This window comes from Myotis brandtii, unplaced genomic scaffold (genome assembly GCF_000412655.1).
Source record: "Myotis brandtii unplaced genomic scaffold, ASM41265v1 scaffold471, whole genome shotgun sequence".
In the NCBI taxonomy this organism is placed as follows: Eukaryota; Metazoa; Chordata; class Mammalia; order Chiroptera; family Vespertilionidae; genus Myotis; species Myotis brandtii.
Window position 1 is genome coordinate 3531806 of NW_005367989.1, and position 23097 is coordinate 3554902.

The following is a 23097-nucleotide window of genomic DNA, read 5'->3' on the forward strand; positions in this document are numbered from 1 at the left end:
CAGGCAGGCAGGCAGGTGAGTGGTTAGGAGCCAGCAGTCCTGGATTGTGAGAGGGATGTCCGACTGCTGGTTTAGGCCCAATCCCAAACAGTGGTTGGACATCCCTTGAGGGGTCCCAGATTGGAGAAGGTGCAGGCTGGGCTGAGCGACACCCCCCCCCGCCAATGCACGATTTCGTGCACCAGGCCACTAGTTAGAATATAAGCCTTGTGAAGAAAGAGACTTTATCTGTATTGTTTACTCCTACAGTCCCAGCACCTAGAGGATATACACAATATATTGAACAAATTAATTGAATAAATCAAGCAATCATTCAAAATCCTTCTATGATCATGTTAGATTAAGTGAGGCATACTTGAAAGTTGCCTTAACTTGCTCATCAGCACAGCCCATGGCAAACACTGGTATCAAATAGTATGAGAAATGCCTGGCTTAAAGAGACAGTGCACCTTTTAGGCTTGAAACTGTCTGGTTCAGGAGGTAGAGTGCAGAAAGTTTTAAAGTGAAATGAAGTTAATTGGGTCTAACCTAAAAAATGTCATCATATTCAGCTTTTAGTTTTGTGCTGACAATGCAGATCCCAGCTGTGATGCTCAAGGCACAGGGGACTTAAATGGTTCTCCATTAGGAAGAGATAGCATGGCTGTTGAAATAAACAGCCTCTGACTACTTCACATCAGCTCTGTATCTACTTTGGCAACAAGTATGCATGCCTGTGAGGGATCTAATTTGCTCCGATTTCTAATACATCCTTTCTTTCAAACAAAAGCACCACAGTACTAGAATCTTAAGGAATAAAACATTTAGAAACATTTTCTGTTTGCAATAAAAATAGTACAGAAGGCACTGGGTGGCTCAGCTAACCAGAGATAGGAAAGCAGTCTTTCACTTCTGGGTCAGCATCAAATGTGGCCCCCATCAGTAGTAAATCAACGTCATTGCCATCTGACAGCTGCTTAGCAGGCTTATTCAGAATGAGTTGTTCTCAGTCTAGCTCTTTGCAAACAGGTGCCAAATCACAACACCAACCCTCACAAATGGCATTAATTTGCATCTTTCCTGGCATTGTTGGTGGAAAGCACCCAGAACAAATACCTTGAAATAGCTGTACACACTAGTGTAGACTATTGGTAGCAATTATAACGTGTACCAAGAGTGTTCAGCTAAGATAGATATTCATCCAGAACATACTTAGTTGATTAAAAATCCCAGTTTCTTGATTTTCCTTACACAATACAAGTGCACTGTAAAAGGTTCTTTCCTTAAAACATGCCTACTTTTTCCTAGAATGAAAAATCCAGGTTTTATCTGCAGGTCTATTTTTCTCTTTTCTGGATCATGAAGAAGTAGGTAGAATTCAGATTGAGTTTGTTCAACTTACTTTTTTCTCTGTTTCAAATTGCCCTTTATTCACGTTTTACCTCTCTTCCTTTGTTCCTATCTCTATGCTATAACTCTAGGGTTATACAATTTGAACCCCATCCAACCTCTCTTCTACAATCTTTCCCTTTCTCAAAAGTATGGCCAGAGATTGTATATCTTATTTAAATACCAACTTTTCATGTTGTTATTCCCTTTCAACTATTGTGTTCTTTCTGATTCTCTTCAAAATAAAAATCAGAAGTATGAAATCTGATTTGAACCCAACTATTTATCTCCTAAATATTCTCTCTGAAAATCGTAATAGTACATTATATTTATAGAGCAAATGGAATCTAAAATCTGGATTTAGATTGTGGTTCTACTATTTATGACATAGGACCACTGGCTAAACTATTTGCCTTTTTCCTAGCATCATTTGATTTGTCTATAAAAAGAAGCAAACATCATCACATGGTTGTTATAATGGGTTACTGCAAGATAGAGGCTAAAAGTGGACACTCAGAGACTTTCCCTTCTTCTCTTCCCATTTTTAATTCCTAATTCCTCTAAATACATTTAAGTTTTAAAACAACCATTGGAGGTGTTACAATTACCCATATTTTGCAGATGAAAAAGTAGAGGCTTAGCATGGTGAACTGCTTTCTCCAGAATTGTCTAGCCCTAAATTGTTCCATGATTTGAGCTTCAGTGGTTTGATTATAGAATCCATGCTCTTAACTACCACCTGCTTAGCTCAGGTTTTATATACTGCGTTTGTTAGAAACTGTCAAGATGCTTAAATATTTAAAAATAATTTTCAACCACATTTATTTCAAGGAGCCATTAAATCTTTTTCATATATAGAAAGAATATGAGAAGCAAGAGAATTGAAGCAACTTGCCAGGCAGTCGAGATATTGCCAATTATTTGAGTAGTGGTTATTATTTTGGAATATAATGTATAAAGGCTACTAAAACCAATTACCAATCAATATCTATGTAAAAATTGTGTAGGTAGTTTTCCACAAGTAGACAGAAAAGTCCCCCAGGGTAAATCAAGGATTCTATTTCAATTGGGTCATATTTTATAATTCTCTTAATTTAGTTACTGAAATAGCTCAGAAAGGTTTAATAATTTAAATATTTCCTTTAGAATTATAATTGCCAGTGATTATGTCTGCTCAGCTTGCAGTATTCAGTGAGTATTTTTGCTCCAAAGGACAAGCCTTAAAGTTTCTGTGTCATTCACATTTAATACTGTTGACAAGATCTCCAGTGAAAGAAGAAAACTGACATCTAAAAATAGTGCTTTTTATAGTCTTTGCTCTTTATGTGGAGAGATTCAGTGAGGGTCATGGTTTAAAGAGTAGGTGTGTTTCTGAAAAAAACTTATTCTTTTCACTTTATGCCTCCTACTGCCAGTTACAGTTACCTCTCTTGTGTGAATCCTAAAAAAAAAAAAAAAAAAAGTAAATTGTAGTCACTGTGCAAATGACACAGTTTAAACTTCATATACTTATATATTATTTTCAGCATCAACTCCTACAGTCCATCTGTAAGGTATATAAAAGGCTCTCACAGCTCTTAGTGGCTTCAATTAAAAGATAATTATACAAGAAACTTCTTTTCATAAAGCAGTGATCTAAATATACATCTTTTGCTTCAGTTCAAACGTCTGTCATTTTCTAAGACCAACGACACTCACTAGATGATGATATTAAATTATTTGCAGATCTATCTGGTGTCACCAAGAAAGAAATATCACTCTGTATGGAAAAGAAAGTGTACCCTTTGTTCTAATAGATAAATAGTTCTTAACTTCCCCCACATTTGATATACAGAGCTTGTGTGCATCCTGGAGCTGTCCTAGGGTTAAGAGTTCAAATTTGAGGGACAATTCTGGTCAAGAGACAATGCTATAGATTTAGTCCATAATTCCCCGGGATACATTATATGCGTTTTGCAAAAAGCTCAGGATAAATAGCATTTGGCCATAGGGCATTGGCTATCCCAGTGTTTTGCCCCAGGGCTTCCTGAAGTGAGGAGTGCAAGGTATTGCTATGAGAATAAACTGATTCATGAAGAAAAATGATGAAGAAAAAAAACTGAGCCAGATATAGTGTGCTTATTTCCCTGGAAAGCCTAGAAATTTCCAAATTAAGAATGAGAACATAGTAAATTTACCTACCCAGTAAAATATAGAAATAGCTTTAATTTCAGAGTTTTGGGCTAGCATTAGTCAAAAGTGCAACTCCTGAGCAAAGGACATAATTAGGTGAGATTTCTTTTCCTAATATCAAATAGATCTAGAAGTTCTTATTCATATTCTGAGCCAGGGGGTAGAATTGGAGCATCCTCCATGAGCTCAAAGCAGTAGAGTGTTCTCAGACCAGCACCCAGACTTTCAGGAACCTTCTCAATGGGCAGCAGAGCATTCAGTAACCCAGTATTTCCCTAAGGGTTTTTCACTTCTATTTCCATTACTTGAGTTTTCTAGTTCCAGGGATATTGCATCAGTCAGAATGGGCTAAGTTATGCTGTGAGGACAAGCAATCCCAAAATCTCAGGGCCTAAAAATAATAAAAATTTATTTCTCACTCAGAGCACATACTCAACCCAGGTCATCTTATATATTGTCTGTATATCAGAGTGATTCAGCGGTTTGGGATGATGGAGGATAAAAAATTTTGAACTGGCAATGACATTCTCAGGCATGACACCACAAAGCTCACTTCCATACACAACCAATGAGCACATGTGGACAGATAGTCATATACCTTCAAGGGTAAAAAAACCACAATCCTCCCATATGCCCAGGAAAGGAAAATGAGATACCATCTAATGATAATAACACGTCTTGTGATGGTATAGAGCTGGCTAACATTAATTTAACTTCTTTGCATCCACCAAAAGTTTACTTTTAAAAATTATTCTCTTACATATTACTTCTTTGCATTTATTTACCAAACTAGAACCCTAAATGACATCTGCCACATGCTTCTTAAACCTCAATGTGCATTTGAATAGCAAAGGGAACTTCCAAAATGAAGATTCTGACTAGGTAGGTCTGAGACGGGGTCTGAGTTTCTACATGTCTAACAAGCTCCCCGGTGCTGCTGACACTTCTGGTCTCAGAAAATACTCTGGCTCTTCCAAATGCCTTTTTTTTTTTTTTTGCACCTGCATCCAAGTAGCTCTACTTTTCCTAGAGAAAAAAATCACAACTAAACTGACTAGCTGTACTCTAAGTTCTTTATTTCAAACCTCAGTACAATATAAATTTGGCAACCCCCCAGACCCACCTACCTCAAGCTTCCCTTCCTCATTTCAGAAAATGACATCACCATCAGTGAAATATGCTCATTCAATCTTAATCAAGGATACCATCACCTCTCCCCTGGATTACTGTAGCAGGCTTCATGTGTTCCTGTTCTACCATCCTACAGTCCATTCTCCACAGAATAACCATAGACCCTCTTTTAATTAGATTGAATCACATCAGTCCTCTACTGTAAATTGTTTCCCTTTGCACTAAGAATAAAACCCAAACTCCTAGCAAAGGCTCCTAAGGCACAGAATAATTTTTTCCTTACCTAGTTTTCCAGACTCATCTCATGACAACCTATTTTTAGCTCACTACTCTGGCCACTGGATCATCTTGCCCTTCCTTAAAGACCCCAAGACTTTTCCATATGCTATTTTCTCCAAATGGAATGTACTACTCTCATTCCCTGACAAACTCATTCTCTCCACTCTTTGCATATCTAAATCCGCCTCATCTTTTGGGTCAGACTTTTAAAGGGCATTTCCTCATAGACACCTCACTATTTTTTTTTTAAATCTAAAGCAGTCCCCAAACATTATTTCCTATGTCGACACTTTGTTAATACATAAACTCTATGTATTAGAGTTTGTAATTATTTTAACTCTTTTCTTGTCTAACTTATTTTGCATTTGTTTTAAGTGTCACCTTCAAGTTGCACCCTTGTGTAATTGCACTGTACTGCACAGAGTTAAAGCTCAGTGAATATTTGTATAATAAATTAGTGGGTAGATAAAAGGATGGATGAATGATTGAACAATATTATACACTTTCGCTTATAATATTTTTTTTTATTTTGGCATTTTGCAAAATATAATTCTCTGTACAAGAATATTCTATTAAATCATCCAATGAATAAGTTCCAAATCAGTGAATTTTAATGGCTAAAACTAATTCTAACACTTCTTCTATTTAGTCACAATAAATACACAACTGAGAAAAGCTTAAAAAATCTCCTGGGTTTGTGTTATAATCAGTAATATGTAATATGAGTTTCTTTTTTAAAACGAGGAAAAATAAACATAACTGTTAGAAGTATTTCATTATATATCTATACCATAGACTCCCTTAAAATTCCCTAGGAAACAGTATTATATGTATCTAAAGATTTTTTCTTTTTTATAATAAAGCCAAAGTTTATTGGTTTAATAGAATGGAATAATTCATGTAAGTCAATTAAAAGTATATATGCAAATTACTAAAAAATCATAATCTTCTAGAGCAGTGGTTCTCAACCTTCCTAAAGCCGCGACCCTTTAATACAGTTCCTCATTATGTGGTGACCCCCAATTTCATTGTTACAAATTGAACATAATTAAAGCATAGTGATTAATCACAAAAACAATATGTAATTATATATGTGTTTTCCGATGGTCTTAGGCGACCCCTGTGAAAGGGTCGTTCGACCCCCAAAGGGGTCACAACCCACAGGTTGAGAACCGCTGTTCTAGAGCATCAGAGAGCTACGAATGAAATAGACTAATTTCCAGAAAGAGGAGATTCTTTCAGAGGTAAGCCAACAATTTCAGCTAGTTTCTTTTTTTTTTTCCTTTGGGAATGTTTGTTAAATCTGGACAGAAGTGAGGAGAAGGTGTAACCCAGGCAGAGGCTCATTAGAGCAGAAAGAGAAACTTTTTCGGTTGGCAAAGGCTGGAGAAATATACGAGAAATGTAAGGGTCCCTAAAAATCTTGCTGGGACTTTTCTCCAAAAGACATTTGTTGAGTTTTTGAAATATGCAGGAAGCTGAGGAATTATGATGAAAACTTTTCAGCCACAGAATGTAATTTTCTCCATCCTTGTAAATAAGCATTTGACAATAAATGCCTAGTGAGAAGAGTCCAGCTTTAAGCAACCAGCTGGACTTCTCCTTAAGCTATTTGCAGCATTTGAAGTTACCAAGGCAGAAAGCTGGGGCACTGAGCTGGGAACTTTTGTAGGGCAAAGCTGAATCTTCTACAGTTTTTCAGGGTTGGTGGGATGGGTACACATGGGCTCTCCATCCAAAAGACACGATGGTAAAAGGGGATTAAGTAAATGTATTTTTACTAAAACTGCAAAACAGCTTTGACTCAGACCAATTCTTGCCTGTATTGAAGTACCAGCTCCTCACTGTATTTAGACAACCAAGGAAAGGAGGAATGCTTCCTGGTGGACATGAACATTGTCTGAAGTCCCGACAATTATTTGATACGAGTGATATTCAATAAAAAATTACTAGTTGAACATAATTAAAGCATAGTGATTAATCACAAAAACAATATGTAATTATATATGTGTTTTCCGATGGTCTTAGGCGACCCCTGTGAAAGGGTCGTTCGACCCCCAAAGGGGTCACAACCCACAGGTTGAGAACCGCTATTCTAAAGCATCAGAGAGCTACGAATGAAATAGACTAATTTCCAGAAAGAGGAGATTAGTCTACTAGTTGTGCCAGATGATGTAACTGACAAAACAAAAAAATCTGGTTTACAGATTATCCAGATATTAGATTTAGCTGTTAGGGTATTAAAATGACTATGGTTAAAATGTTAAGGAAAACAGACGGGGAAAAAGACAAAATAGAATTTGTCTATTTTTTTTTTGGATAATTTTAAAAGAGTTGGAAGCTTAAAAAAAAGAATGTATAATCTAGATCAAGAGTTAGTGACCTACAACCTGTGGGCCAAACCCAACCCATTGCCTGGTTTTGCATGTTTTACTGAAATACAGCCTTGGTCACTTATAGTTTATGAGTGATCTTTTGATAAAACAGCAGAGTTAAGTAGTTAGGACAGACACTATATGGTGTGTAAACTCTAAAATATTTATCCTGTCCTTGACATATATGGTGAACTTTGACATATGAATTGTTTGAGACTATCAAGATTTAAACAATACCTTCCTTCCAAATATCTATATTTTTCCATTAGCTCCTTCAGGGCAGATAGCATTCAATAACTGTGAGGTATTATATTTGTTGAACAATCAGTGAACTCATAGTTTTATTCAGGATCATATGTTAAAAAAAAAACTTTGAAATTGTGATGTTGAACTCAGATCCTCAAACCTCTAACTTGTGATCCTGAATAAAATTACAAGCATTTTATGTATTTTAAAGGAAATAATGTCTTTCAACTTTTCTTTGGCATTCATGGGTTTTGCAATGATTATCTGAAAGTGAGGACTCTGACAAACTTTTGAAATTTGTCAACAAGAGTACACAGGCACTCAAGTGTTATGCTTTGTGTATGATATTTAAAACAAGAGTAGCCACTTTTTGTCATGGAGGGCCATGTAATTACAAATACATGTATATGGATGCCAAACTAATATTGTGATTAGTGATAATAGCTCAGATTTTTTTGAATGTGCACTATGGTAAAAATTGGTATATGTTAAATTTGTTTTTATTGATTTCAGAGAGGAAGGGAGACGGAGAGAGAGAGAGAAACATCAGTGATGAGAGAGAATCACTGATCAGCTGCCTCCTGCACGCCCATACAAGAGATAGAGCCCGAAACCCTGGCATGAGTCCTGACTGGGAATCAAACCATGACCTCCTGGTTCATTGATTAACACTCAACCACTGAGACACATCAGCTGGGCACAACTCCATTTAATTGGCCTTCTGTGACCTCCCCATTGGTATTTTTTAAGAACTCTAATGCAATTATAATGTTCAGCCAAGGTTAACAAATTACTGATCTAGCTTTCTTCTCCTAGCTTTACCGATCACTTGCTGTATTCCAGTCATACTGCACTACAGAAAGCTTGCAGAACGAGTAACTCCTGACTCTCAGGCTCACTTACTTCAACTTAATTGATGGATATTTCAAAATTAAAATCATTTGCTGCTGGACCATAGTACTGGGTTATTTGTTTCTTAATTGCTCATTTAAAACAAACTAACAAAACAAAATAAAACAATGGCCCTGGCCAGTGTGACTTGGTTGAGCCTTCAATTCCAGATCAGGGTATATGCCCAGGTTTCAGGCTCCATCCTCAGTAGGGAGCTTGCAGGAGACAGCCCTTGGATGTTTCTCTTTCCCTCTCCATTCCTCTCTCTTTAAAGTCAATAAAAACATATTTTAAAAATTACACATATTTTTGGCTCTAAGTGTTTGTCATAAACAAAACTATGGTGACTATTGTTTTCTTTCTTCTAAATAAGCTGCAGTAATAAAATGCATTGTCCTCTTTCAGGCAAGGTGCTGGGATTTGTACAATGAGGTAGTGGCCAAAAATGCATGTGATACATGAAGTGTTTTGTTGCAGTGGAGCAAAATTCCCCTGAAAGGTAGAAAAGATGAAAAGAATATAAAGCAAACCTATTATCTTTGTTTCTCTCTCTGATTCTCTCTTCCTCTTCTCCCTTGCTCCACCCTCACCCCCGGCTATCATTTACCATCTTTGTCTCTCTCTCCTAAAGAACCACCATAAAAGTAGAAGAAAACAGGAGAAACAAAAACCTTAAACCAGGATTCAAGCTCATTGACATCTCTTCCCATAAAGTCAAACCTTCAATGACTAGGTAGATTATTGCTCCAACTCCTGTCTTTAAAATGTTTGTTAAACGAAAGTTTGAAAACAGAAACAGGTTTTAAGGAAAAACTGAAAAGAGAACATTTATAACCAACTATTGACATTTCCATGTGAAGAAACCTCTATTAGAATATTATCTTTGCTTTTTCTCAGTCCCCATCACTCACTCCACTCAGGGAAGGATTTACCTGTCTGATTAATCTAGGAGAAAGCATTAGCATACCTGGTTCAAATCCTTTTGCTTTAGACAGCTGGCTACCTGTCAAGGGCATACATTCTGCCAGTTCTATGTAGTCTGTCATCTCTCACACCTGTGTGTGTGTGTGTGTGTGTGTGTGTGTGTGTGTGTGTGTGTAAAAGAGGCAGTATGAGAGAATAAGAGAGAGAGAGAAGAAGGAGAAATAGGAGAAAGAGGAGGAGGAGGAGATGAGGAGAAGGAGTAGGAGAAGGAGGAGAGGAAGGAAGGAGGAGGAGGAGGAATAGAGAAGGAAAAAGAGGATGGGATGGGGAAGAGGAGGAAGAGAAGCAGCTGCCTGTGATTGTCCAGGTGTACCAGAAACAAGGTGGATCCGTTTATTTAATTTCAGAGAAGGCTGGCCCACTTGGCCACAGAATTCAGCCATTTTCTCAAAACAGCTTTATAAGTAACAAGTGTTCTTAATTTGCTGGACTACTATGCCTAGTTCCCAACAGGTTCTGATATTATTTCTACCTTGTCTGCTATAAAATTTAGAAAATGGCCTCGAGTATAAAATGAAACACTAACATGTAGAAAAATATAAAATTTTCAATAACCCCACTATATTTAATACTTTATGTCTCTATCCTCAATTTTTAAAATTGTGTGCATTTGTTTGTGGTTCGTCTTTTTTATAAAGAAAAGCTGGATCACAGTGTCTACTTTTGTATCTTTTTACAAAATATGTTCTTATTGATTTCAGAGTGAGGGGGAGAGAGAGAGAGAGAGAGAGAGAGAGAGAGAGAGAGATCCATGAGAGAAAAACATTAATGGGCTGCTTCTTGCACATCCCCTACTGGGGATCAAGCCCACAACCTGGGCTTGTGCCCTGACCACGAATCAAACCAGCAACCTCCTGGTGTATGGGATGTTGCTCAACCAACTGAGCCATGCTAGCCAGGCTAATTTTATATCGTATAAGGTTTCCAAACAAACTTTATGATTATTAGATTATTGAAGTCTCTCTGAAATTACCAAATAATTTCATAAAGAAATGTCACCATTTCTAAACATTTTCAGGCTAGGAAAATTTCACATGATGGGTAACACTTATTAAATTCATGTGGTTAAAATTCATAAACATTATCTCTGGTGTTTCACCTTCTCAGAAACTCCAGCTGCTGGTATCTTCCTACTGTTAAGAAAAGTGGCAGACTCATTCTTTATACAGCATGCACATAATCTCTAGTATATGATTAGCATTGTTGGGCACTAGAGAATTAAGATTAAAAAAACATGGTTTCTGTCCTCAAAGAATTCAAACAAAATATCAATATAACAGATTAGTGATTTTATATATTAAACAGATTAATGACCCCATTTTGGCTATCTCAATTGATTTATCATTATAAAAGTTTATAGAACATACTCAACTAATATTTGCTGGTGATAAAATGTCATTTAAAACTTATTCTATTGCTATATATTAATAAAATATGTATGTAAATATTTTAATCTATATATATGTGTACATATATTGTAATTCACATGTGAAAGAATTGGAAAACATTGATCTACCTATCCTATATAATAAAGAGCTAATATGCTAATTAGACCAAAAAACAGAACAACTGTCTGGATGACCTTCTGGACGACCTTCTGGATTAACCTGGGGCTGTGAGGGCTGAGCCCCTTGCATGAATTTCGTGCATTGGGCCTTTAGTTTTAAATAATTCTCTGAAGTGGGTGACATTTAATGAGCTTTATAAATATAGAGGTGCAAGAAGTTTCTTAAGGAAAATAGAAAAAATCTATGCATCCATCCATTCATCCATCCATCTACCTGCCTAGCTATCTACCTACCTAAACTACCTACCTACTCATCCATCCACATTGAATGTATTTTTTAGATATCCAGTTCAAGTTAATAATATGTTGAGTTCTAAAAGTGTACTGTTATTAATATAAATTTTATACCATATGGTTTCATTTACATATGGAATCTAAAAATAATCAAAACTACTGAACAAAAAACAAAACAAAAACAAATTCATAGAAACAGAGACCAAAGGTTGCCAGAGGGGAGAGGGTTCGGGGGATGGGTTAAAAGGTTAAGAGAAATATAGTCAATAATGTGATACATTTGCACAAGGACAGATGATTACAAGAATTAGTGGGTGAGCACATTGTAAGGTATAACAATGTCAAATCACTATATTGTTCACTGGAAACTAATATAACTAATATAATATTGTATACCAACTACACTTACATAAAGAAGTATAAAAATAAAAGTAAAAAAAAGAGACCATTTTTTAACTCAATGCATTTTCTGTACACATAGATATGAATACCTCCTAGTTACACTGCTCTTTTATAACTTGCAAACATTTCACATATTGTATCTCATCTACTAGTCCTCAAAACCTCCAGAGATGCAATTTCATTTTGCAAATATCAAGTCAAGACTTGAGTGAGATCATATGACTTTTTCAAAGGACACACAAGCAGAAAGTTTAGGACAGATAGAATCAAAAACTTAGGAAGTAGCATGGTCTCCAGAAAAGAGGTTAGTCTTTGCAATAACTGTACCTGGGACGGAATGTTCACTCTTTGCCTCACGTAAGTGTATTGCTCCCCTGCAGATCTTCAGTTTCCTTCTCTGGAAACTGAGGCAGGGCTATCACCTTGCAGGTTCTTGTGAAGACGAGTTAATTTATGCAAGTGCCCAGTTAAGTGCCTAGTATTTTGTAGGAGATGAATACACTGAGGCTGCTTTTTATTCCAGAATATCATGCACTTGATTTATGCACAAGAGCATATATACATTGGCTGTCAAATTATTGACCGATTTCTATGGGTTTTAAATTCAAGATCATCTCTTCTATTTCACAGAATGTTTCTGTTTCTCTCCATTATAGGATCACCTGCACTTAGAGAATGCAAACTCATTTAACTATTAATGTACAATACACTTAATTTAGAAAGCAAAAATGTTCTACAAAAGAGTGATATTATTCATCTCTAACAAAATTTGTAAGGATTTATGATTTACTTAATCCATGCAATCATTCCCATTTATTCATTACCATGAATAAACAAGACCTGAATATTAAGATTCAATAAATAAAGTCTAATGTCTAAAATTAGAAGAAAAATAAAGTTCATTAAAATATAAATTCATAAGAAAATTTTTAGTTATATTTAATTCTAAAATACACAGGTCTGAATATTTACAGCAATTAATAAAAAGAAACTTTACATTTCATAATCTTACATTTTATATTTTGAAATGAAGTTATATATTACATTCTGTGATTATATGTGTGTATTCTCCCAGAAAAGTGCATTTTAAAAAACCTAACAACCAAACGCTGTCAGATATGTTTATATACCAAATCAGTAATTGAATTGATGATTATTTGACTACATATAAACCTATATTTATTATTTTGGTTTTGACAGAAATAAGACTCAGTGAATAAGCCAAATATCATTAACTACTGATATGCACATAAATCTATATATTATACTAGAGGCCCAGTGCACAAAAATTTGTGCACTCGGGGGAGTCCCTCAGCATGGCCAGTGCCCTCGGGGACCCCTCGGGGGATGTCCACCTGCTGTCTTAGGCCCACTGCCTGGGGGATCGGGCCTAAGCTGTCAGTCAGACATCCCTCTGGCAGCCTGGCAGCCCTTGGGGGATGTCCACTTGCCAGTAGGGAGCGGGCCTAAGCTGCAGTCGGACATCCTTAGCGCTGCTGAGGAGGCAGGAGAGGCTCCCACCACCACCGCTGTGCTGGCAGCCATCAGCCTGGCTTGTGGCTGAGCAGAGCTCCCCCTGTGGGAGCACACTGACCACCAGGGGACAGCTCCTGCATTGAGCGTGTGCCCCCCGGTGGTCAGTGTGTGTCATAGTGACCAGTCATTCCCAGTCGTTCTGCTGTTAGGGTCAATTTATATATTACCCTTTTATTATATAGGATAGAGGCCTAGTGCATGGGTGGGGGCCGGCTGGTTTGCCCTGAAAGGTGTCCTGGATCAGGGTGGGGGTCCTGCTGTGGTGCCTGGCCAGCCTGGGTGAGGGGCTGAGGGCTGTTTTCAGGTTGGCCACAGCCCCTTCAGGGTGGGGAGCCCCACTGGGGTGCTTGGCCAGCCTGGGTGAGGGGCTGATGGCCGTTTTCAAACTTGCCACACCCGCAGGCTAGAAGCAGGTATCTGGGATTTATTTAACTTCTATAATTGAAACTTTGTAGCCTTGGTCCGGCTGGAAGCCTCGGTTGCCCCTGGCAACCAAAGCTCGCAGCCCCTACTTGAGAGGAGGCCATGCTGGCTGGAAGCAGGTATCTGGGATTTACTTATCTTCTATAATTGAAACTTTGTAGCCTTGAGTGAAGCTCAGGGCTGGCCAGGGCAGGCGGGAAGCTTGGCTTCCTCCATTGCCAGGGCAACCCAAGCCTCCTGCTCGCTCCAGCTCCATGGCCACTGCCATCTTTGTGATGGAGTGACAGAGTGAGGGAGTGACAGTTAATTTGCATATTACTCTTTTATTAGATAGGATATATATGTATATGCATTTATGTGAAATCAGCATTTATGTGTATATCAGTATTTACTATTTATGTGCATGTATTTACAAATATAAATGAATATATATATTAACAAAAATGGGGCTCCCTGAGCTGGTGTGGCTCAGGAGTTGAGTGTTGACCTATAAACCAGGAGGTTATGGTTCTATTCCCTGAGATTGTGGGCTACATCCTCAGTAGGGGGCATGTGGGAGGCAGTCAGTCAATGATTCTTTTTCATCACTGGTGTTTCTATCCCTCTCTCCCTCTCCCTTCCTGAAATCAATAAAGATATATTTTTAAAAAATAAGGTTCAATGTAGGCAATAATCATCAAATCAATTGCTGACTTGGTAAGTAAACATATTAGCCAGCATTTGTTTTTCAGATTTTTAAAAATTTGCTTTTTTTCAAATACATTTACTTTATTGATAAGGGTTATTATTGTTTAAGATACTTCTCCATCCACAAGAAAGAATGTTACTTAGGTGTTTTTTTAAAAAATAATTATATGTATTTGTGAGCAAGAGTGAGAAAATAAAGCAAAAAAAAAAAAAGTACCACAAAACTTAAAGACTCTTAACTAAGTATTGTTCCTGCCAATGTTCAACTTTGCTATTGTCTTGTGTTCAAATTTTTTTCTAAACCTCATAATGTTTATTCATGTATAGAGTTCATCTTGACTGTCAGGATGAAATGATGATAGTAGCTGAAAAAGACAATTATTTACACTTGTAAAATACCAAGCAGTTTAACTGTCCTATAAAATACTCATCCATTATACTCTGTGGGAAAAGAGGGGCTATTTTTAGAAAATCTGGCCTATGTAATCTTGTGCAAACGATTAATTTCCCTGGTGCAGTAACACTGTGATTTTGTTCATACCTTAATATCAAAATGCAGTGAGAAATTTGATACCTAAGTGACACAGCCTTATCAATTCCTAACTACTAAAAGTTAAAGAATTTAGTTAAAAATGTATGGTATTTTAAAATATTATTTATATACTATTTACCACATATATGTGTCAATCATGATAAACAATCTTACTCCTATAGATAAAACTGAATAACAGATTTTTCTCATGCCTGTCAAGGAATTCTTTTATTTAAATAGCGGGATCCATAAAAACTCAAACCTTAGGAACCAAACAGTTTAGTACAGACTTGTAAATATTAGCTTTTTATCACATCCTTTTTCCCTTTAGGCATTTTTTCAGATTTTTTAAAATTTTTTTACCTATTTGATTGTATAGCAGGTTAAATTCTCACACAGTGACCATTAGCAAAAATAAACAGAGCAAGTACTAAAGCTGGCTTTGCACCTACTGAATGCTGCAAGTGTCTGTACTCATTTGATATGCATCTTGCAAAGCTCGGCTGTTCCCAGAAGGCCACTCCATGAAGGCTGAGAGAGCAGCGTCTGCTAGTGGTGCCTGCGTGTCACAAAGAACAGAGAGAAGCTTTATAACAGGGATGCTAGAAGGCATGGCGTAATTGTGAGGCAGACTCAAAAACGGGGTTTGTACATTTTCTTGCTTTAAAAAAGCATGCCGATGAGAGCATTTTGATTATTTTTGTAGTGCTTATCGGTCACACTGAGAAACCACAGCATCAACAACATTTTCTAGGTCTCCTCATTGGCTCCATGTATGAAGCAATTCACTAAAATTGTCTCATTAACTGCTTATTGGACATAGGACAAAAGCATGACTTCATAAGCAAGCACAGCATGCTGCTCCTGGATGGCGATCATCATCATTTAGGTTTGGGTGGGTCATCCTACTTTACCTGTGGCATTCAGTGGGCACTGATTGAAGGCCAAGTCGCCTGCTGGAGTCCTTTTCCACACCATGGACATCAGATAATCCTCTGGGCATATTTCATAAGGTGCTGCAATTTAAAACAGAGGGACTCGGCTTTAGCAGTGTTTCTTTTTAAAAAATATTGGTATCTCTCAAATGCATCGCTCTAACTGTAGAGCTCCTTCATTTTCTTTAAAGTATACTAGTATTATTGATTGAATGTTAGAAATGTCTTCATAAACAAACCAAAAAACCCACCGGGTTTCATTTTATTATCTTTAAAATCTTCACAGAAATGTACTTTCTTTTGAAAGTGCTTACTGTATAGGCTTTTAAAAAAAAAGTCATTTGGATTTGTCTATAAAGTGAAGATTACTTTCAGCATAAAAATAAACTTTTTCTGATATTCATTATATTTTGGAATGTTATGCAATAAAATAATTTTTAATAAACTGAAAACCTTATTACAATTATTAACTATAAGTATTAAGAGTAAAACCAAAAGGCAAAAATACATTACATTTTAATTTTTCATACTAGTACAGTGTAGTAATGACATTCACACTACATCATATAAAAATAAACTGATTTAATTTTTTGGGCCTTATTATTTTCAAAAGCTCAATTTAATTGCTGAGGCAAGAAAGTTAAAGGGAATATCAAGAATAACAGATGTGTACCAGAAATACTTTAATGGAAAGCCAAAGAATTTGTGAAAGAACAAGCTCTATCTCTATTGTGTTAATCCTGACACCTTTCTCCCAGATGAGAGAATACATTATTTCCTTCTCTAGATACACCTACTGTTGTGTTTTCCACACAGTGCTGCCATTTATATGTTCACATGTCTGTCTTCACTACTAGCCTGCGATCTTACTGTCTGCTTTTCTCTGTATCTTGCACCTAGGGGTGTGTCTGGCACACAGAAGCCGCTCAAAATTGAATAAATGAATACATTAATATGTTTACAGAAATATATTTAATAAGTAAATAAGGACCAAAAATAGTAAGTACCTAATACATACATCAGTGTGACTTCCTGGGAGTAATTTCTTTCTTTGCAGATAATACACTAATTAATCCATACTAATCATAAATCTACTGATACTAATTCTATTTCAACATTTATGAACTTAATAGGATACATTACAGTTATTAGAAGAATGCAATTTGAAACATCACAATATTGAAATAACTTGTCCTTGATGATTACTAAGATAAGATAAATGGCTTAAACATGGGGTCTTTTTAGAACTGAAAGTGACATTGAAAGTCACACAGTCCATCTCCTTCCTCTTTACAGCTGAGAACACCAAGGCCCAAAGGGAGGAGGCTTGTCTAAGGTGACAGAGCTGGCAGAGGTATTGGCAGGATTCGGTTTCAGAATCCGGACTCCTCAGCAGCCTCTGTTTTGACCGCCCTCAGATCCTTTGTGCCACCTGATTTGTTCAATATAATCTCCCTGCCGCTGAGTTAACATAAGTATTTTTTCAAACTAGATTCTCATTGAAACACAAAGGCAATTGTTTCCAACGTATGGAATCTTTGCTTGGTGGATGGTTTAGCAATTGATTCAACCATCGCCACTCCCATTTTCATAAAATGTCTTCTGTCACCTCACCAATGATCTCCTAACGGTCAAACCTAATGTGCTCATCTTAGTCATTACTCACTAGATCTTCTTTGAAGCACTTATACTTGGACTTCTGCCTCTTCCTTGAAAATACTTTCTTTAGGGTCTGAGAATATTTTCTCTGAGGCCTCTACCAAGCACTTGGACCATTCTTCCTCCATCTCATGTGTCTGTCACAGAATCATCCACCCCCTATTTTTTTTCTTTTTTAAATTGTTTTCCTGATATAATTTCAAACATATTAGTAACAGTAAGTCAATTTTACCTCAATAAAATAAGTCATATATATATATATATATATATATATATTTGTTCAACAAGTTAAAAATAATAGTAATAATCTTTAGCCCTTACTAAGAGTCTTACATGCCTGGATTCATTTAATCTTCCCCAACAACTCTATAAGGTAGAGATCATTTGCCCTGATTTGATTGTACAGCAGGTTAAATTCTCACACAGTGATCATTTACCAGAAGGGAATATAGTCACAGAGAGGTGAATTAATTTTAATCTTCGGGTTCCAAACACTCCTTTTAGTACATGTTGGATTCAGAGAAAAAACTAAGGGTAACTGAGAGCAATTGGGAGGGAGGTGTCACCTTGCCAAGGAGCCCCATCACTCTCTTGTCAGGAGCCAAGGCATGCCCTCTTTGCCCCTTTGCCCCCTGGGCTGTTACAGGGGTCAGGAGGACTGAGGTTGGCAAGGCCCCTACCTGAGAGCCAAGAGCTGGATTTACCACTGAGTCTGGCCTGGGAGTGGTGGTGCTGAATAGAAGTGGAGTCATCATAAATCAAAAATGTAAAATCATAAAATAAAACCCATCACAAAAAAGGCAAAACTCAAGTGGGGTAGAGATAGCCTCTGTACAGATCTTCATTCCCCCAATATCACAAGAACAGAAGAGCAAAGAAATCACTTAAGCCAAGGGATTTCTAACCAGCAGCCATCACCAGCCAAGTGTCAGCAACCACCCACTCCCACATTGCGCACTGAGGTTAGCACGCTGGGAGCCACTTCCCCTGTTGTGATTGTCACCCACGCCATGAAGAGCAGAATGCTCCTGGCCTTGCTGCCCCATCCAGTCTCCTACAGGTGGCCCAGGAGGCACAGGGAAGTGTCTCAGTCAATCTACATACACTCTAACTCCCACCATTTTTCTCCATATGCTGCTTGTTTCCTCTCCTTGTACTTCCCAATGCTGTTAGTAACACCTCCCATCTTGAATCCATAGCTAAAACCATCAGATTCCTCTTCGCAGCCTTCTCTTCCTCTTATCCTTTGATGATTCTACCTCCACAGCTTCCCCAGGCATTCACCCGGTCCCATTTGAATTAGAGGAACAACCTCATTTCATTCAGCACTTACCTACCATATACTCTGTTCCAGGGAGAACCAATGGTGCCTCATGGAACTTTCATTTATTGGGAGGAGGCAGAGGTCAAACAAACATATCATTACTTGAGTACAGTCATGATTAGCACTGCAAACAGAACAGGGTGCTGTTCCAATATCAAAGCTGAAGAGCCAAAGAAGGCTTCCTGGAGGAAGTGATGATTAATTGAGACTGGCTGTGTGAGGTGCAGTAAGCCCTCCAGAAGGAGGGAACAGTAGGTGCCAAGGCCTGGAAGCACAGAAGAGGTTGGGGCACCCAGGCCACTGGAGGGGAAAAAAATAAGGAGTGTGGAATAATGAATGGGCTGGAGAAACAGGCTTAGATTAGCACCCAGGAGTGCCTCAGAGGCAGCCACCAAAAGAAGGGTTCTAATCAGCAATTGGAATGGGTTGATTTTTAATTTTAAGATCAGATTTTCTTTTGTGGGTAAAAGAGATGGGAGAGCAGTAGGTAGGGTAAGACCCTTCAGGAGATCAAGGCAGTACTTTAACCCTGAAATGATGGTGGCCTTAGGTAGACTGATTGGACTAAAGATGAAAATATGTCGGTGGACCCAAGGTAAATTTAGTAAGTAGACTAAGTGATGCAGGGAATGAGGCCCAAAGGGGACAAGGACGATGCCTGCTTTCTGAGCTGAAGAGCTGGATATAAAGAGATACTATTCTCCAGCATCTTCCCCCTTTAATCCAATTTGCATGCCACATCAACAGAGTACTCTCTAAAATGAAGATTAACCTCATGACTTGCTACTTAAATCCTTTCCATGGTTCTCTAGAACTGATAGGATAAAGATAGCTAGGCTCAGTGCGATGCAAAAGGCTCCTCTTCACAGCCCTATCCTAGCTTTCCAATTATGGTTCATATTTATTCTCCTATGCATCAGCCACACAGAATTAACTGTCATCTTCCAAATATTCCACACCAATTCACACTTCTCTGACTTTGCAAAAGCTATACTCCCTGCTTAAAATATTCTCTCCTTTTTTATTTATTTGTAAAATTCCTACTTATCTTTAAAACACATCTTAAATGATAATATCCTCTGGGAAGCCTCTTTTAATACCTTAGTCATTGAACATACAAATATTATAGGTCTTTCCACAATGGGTTGAAAATATGTGGTTAAATGCTTTGGATATGTGTGTGAAACTCCAAATCCCCAATTTTGACCTTAGAAGACTAATAATGTTTTATCTTATTTCTTTTTAATCTGCTGTAATGAACTTCCATGGTGTCTAGCATACAGTAGATGTTCAAAACACTTATGTTAAGGAAATCACTTTTTCTAAGGAAAACACATAATAGATCGGCACTGTCTAATGGAACTTCTTGAACTTCTTGCAATGATGAAAATGCTCTATTTCCACTGTCCAATATGGCAACCACTAGCCAAATGTGGCTATTGAGTACTTGAAATGGGGCTGCTAAGACTGAGAACTGAATTTTAAATTTCATTTAACTTTAACTAATGTAAATTTAAATCTTAAAAGCTACAGCGTTGGAAAACACTGTAATATAAATTGTGTTTTCTGTAGAAGTCAACCAAAACTACTATAAAATATTAAAAAAGGAAAATTAAAATACATATTACAACTCACAAAATACATCATGCATAGTTTACTACATAATTAAGTTCTATATAAAACAACTATAAAAGATATAGTTGTTTTAAAAGATATACGGTCATTAATCTAAAATTACTATTATACTAAATTATTTTTGTTTCATATGTACATCCAAACTTCTGTTCAATATCTTCCTCATTATCTAGTAATTTGTCATCTTCCACGCTCACTTCACTTGTACTTTTTTTTCAGTTTTCAATGTTCAAACTCAATTTTTCTTTAGTTCTGTTGATGAAATAAATTTCATAAAACTTCTTACTATAGCTTTCAGGTGCTTTTTTTTCTTCTGATTCAGTCTTGAACCTAAACCAATGAAAAAGCAATTTGCACCCTGGATTTATTTCCCAGTAGTGGTTTCAAAAAGCTTTTCACACCTATTGTTATTCTGAAAGGACTCCTCTTGGCAATGCCCCTCCCCCAAGGGGTTGCCTGTGTAGTCAGAAAATTTGGTAATTGCAAGCGCTAACCACTAGATGGCATAGGTGGGCCAATAGGGGGAAATGTTTACTAGGCCTGCAGCTGAAACTAGTAACGTTCAAAATCAAGGTGGGCTGAAGTAGTAGCTTAACTGTGTACTTGCAATTATCAGTCAGTGCTTGAAATTTGTTTAAAGGTACTCTACTCAGGAAAAAATAAAATGTTTAGTGATCCAACTAGCCTGTTACAGGGCTCTCCAATATGGCCCTTTCTCAGCTCCCAGCGTCTCCACCCTCACTGTCCCACTCAGCTACACTGGCCCCCTGATGTGTCTCCAATACTCCAAGCAGGCTCCCACCCCCCTCCACCCCTAAGACCTTGTGCATTGTTCTGCCTGCTCAGGATCTCTCTTTCTTCTCCCTGAACCTGTGCCTGGCTCATTTCTTTATTGCCTTCAATTTTATTCACTTTATCAACTCAGGGATTTTCTGCCCACTCTCAAACACGCCCACATACTCCTCTGCTTTATTATTCTTCACAACACTTGTTGCCTTACAAATTCTACATATGTTTTAGCTTCTTTAGGATTATTATTATTTTGCCTCCTCCTGTTGGGATGTGAGCACTATAAAGATAGTGATTTCTCTGTTTTGTTTCACTTCTGAAACATGTAGCACTTACAAGGATAGCATTTATGATATGCATAGACTTTTAACCAAAAATTACCACATACTTTCAAAAGATCTGTTTTTTAATCACCCTGATACTGAAGATGACAGAAAATGAGGATGATTTGGTAATGAGGACAGTGTATGTGGTGTGTATGTGTGTGTGTATGTGTGTATTTAATTGGTGGTGTGTGTGCATTTAATAGGCTGGTGTTCACTTAGATTCTAAGTGGTTCTCAACCTTCTGGCCCTTTAAATACAGTTCCTCATGTTGTGACCCAACCATAAAATTATTTTCGTTGCTACTTCATAACTGTAATGTTGCTACTGTTATGAATCGTAACGTAAATATCTGATATGCAGGATGGTCTTAGGGGACCCCTGTGAAAGGGTCGTTCGACCGCCAAAGGGGTCGCGACCCACAGGTTGAGAACCGCTGATAGAAGCTGGAAGAAACAGAGGTTAGCAACTATAGTTTTCCTAAAAATTAGTCAAACTAGGCATTCAGGGTACTGGGTGTTGGGAAAAGTTGACCTTGTAGGGTGTGTCTGACATGGTAAAAGTCCACGGGACCCTGTTCAGAATCCCCTCATGTGATCCACACACAACCTAACTGGTGAAGGTAGAAGTTGATTGAATAGTTATTTTTTTCCATCCACAGCACTAAATACAGTTCATGGAACTCACAGAACCCACAAAGCCAATAGTAGTTCTTTTTCCAACAACAGCACTCAGTTATCAATTCCCGTTTACCTTGTGACACTCAATATGGTCTACTTCAAACAGATCCCCTCCCCCAAAACAATTCAGAGTAATTTTTTAAACACAGAGTGGTCAATAAACATTGTTTTCTTCACTGTAAATTCAGGAAGCCTTGGATTTATTATGACTCATTGACAGAAACAAAGTATATGAATTATAAGAAAGAAAGATGACAGGGGAATCATAGATTCACAGTTGCAAATTAATCCAAGATTTTCAGCTTTTTAGTAGTCATATCAAGTCCCGCAGTTGCTTTAAATATTTCATCAAAGTGTGATCTGGAAGACTTTGAAGATTATATCTTTAAAAATTATTTCAGAAAATAGGTCTATTTATGTTCATACCAAAAGCAAAACAGCCTAGAAATCAAAACAAAAAAATATTTTCTTCCATCCTATGTTTCTGAAGACCCTGGTGGTGGCTCTCCTCAGTGCCAATTGTGGAATTCATTCATTCCACAGGATATTTACTGAGTTCCCATAATGTCCTCGTCACCTTGTTAAATACTACACATAAAAAGAATGAACGAGAATAGTCAAATTGTCTCAATTCCTAAGATAGTAAGAGAAGAGAAATAGTAAGTGGAGAAAATACAATGCAGAACAGCCACCATGATCTCAGAAGTCCTGGCTGCTCCAAGTTCAGGGGAGAGAATATCAGTAGAGGTTTCCAGAAGGGATGGCATGTTGTAGTGTAAGGGAAGCAGGAGTCAGCCAGCGAGAAAGAGGAAAGTAGGCCTTGGGAACCACATGTGGAAGACCCAGGGGGCAAGGAGAACACGAGGTATTCAAGAAAACTGGGAACATTTCAGAATGGCTGGAGTACCAAGTTGGTGATGAGTAG

At 37.5% G+C, this 23097-nt stretch overlaps 1 protein-coding gene across 5 annotated transcripts in view; it reads right to left on the bottom strand.

The window, feature by feature from the left end:
* ADGRB3 (adhesion G protein-coupled receptor B3) overlaps positions 1-23097 on the bottom strand; it is a 716195-nt gene that overhangs the window by 388237 nt on the left and 304861 nt on the right. For all 5 annotated transcript variants that reach the window (XM_005875869.2, XM_014547407.1, XM_014547406.1 and 2 more), the window contains 2 exons: positions 15742-15843; positions 15280-15386 (listed from right to left, as the gene is read on the bottom strand). In XM_005875869.2, coding sequence (XP_005875931.1) covers positions 15280-15386; positions 15742-15843 — 209 coding nt within the window. The remainder of the gene's footprint in view (positions 1-15279; positions 15387-15741; positions 15844-23097) is intronic.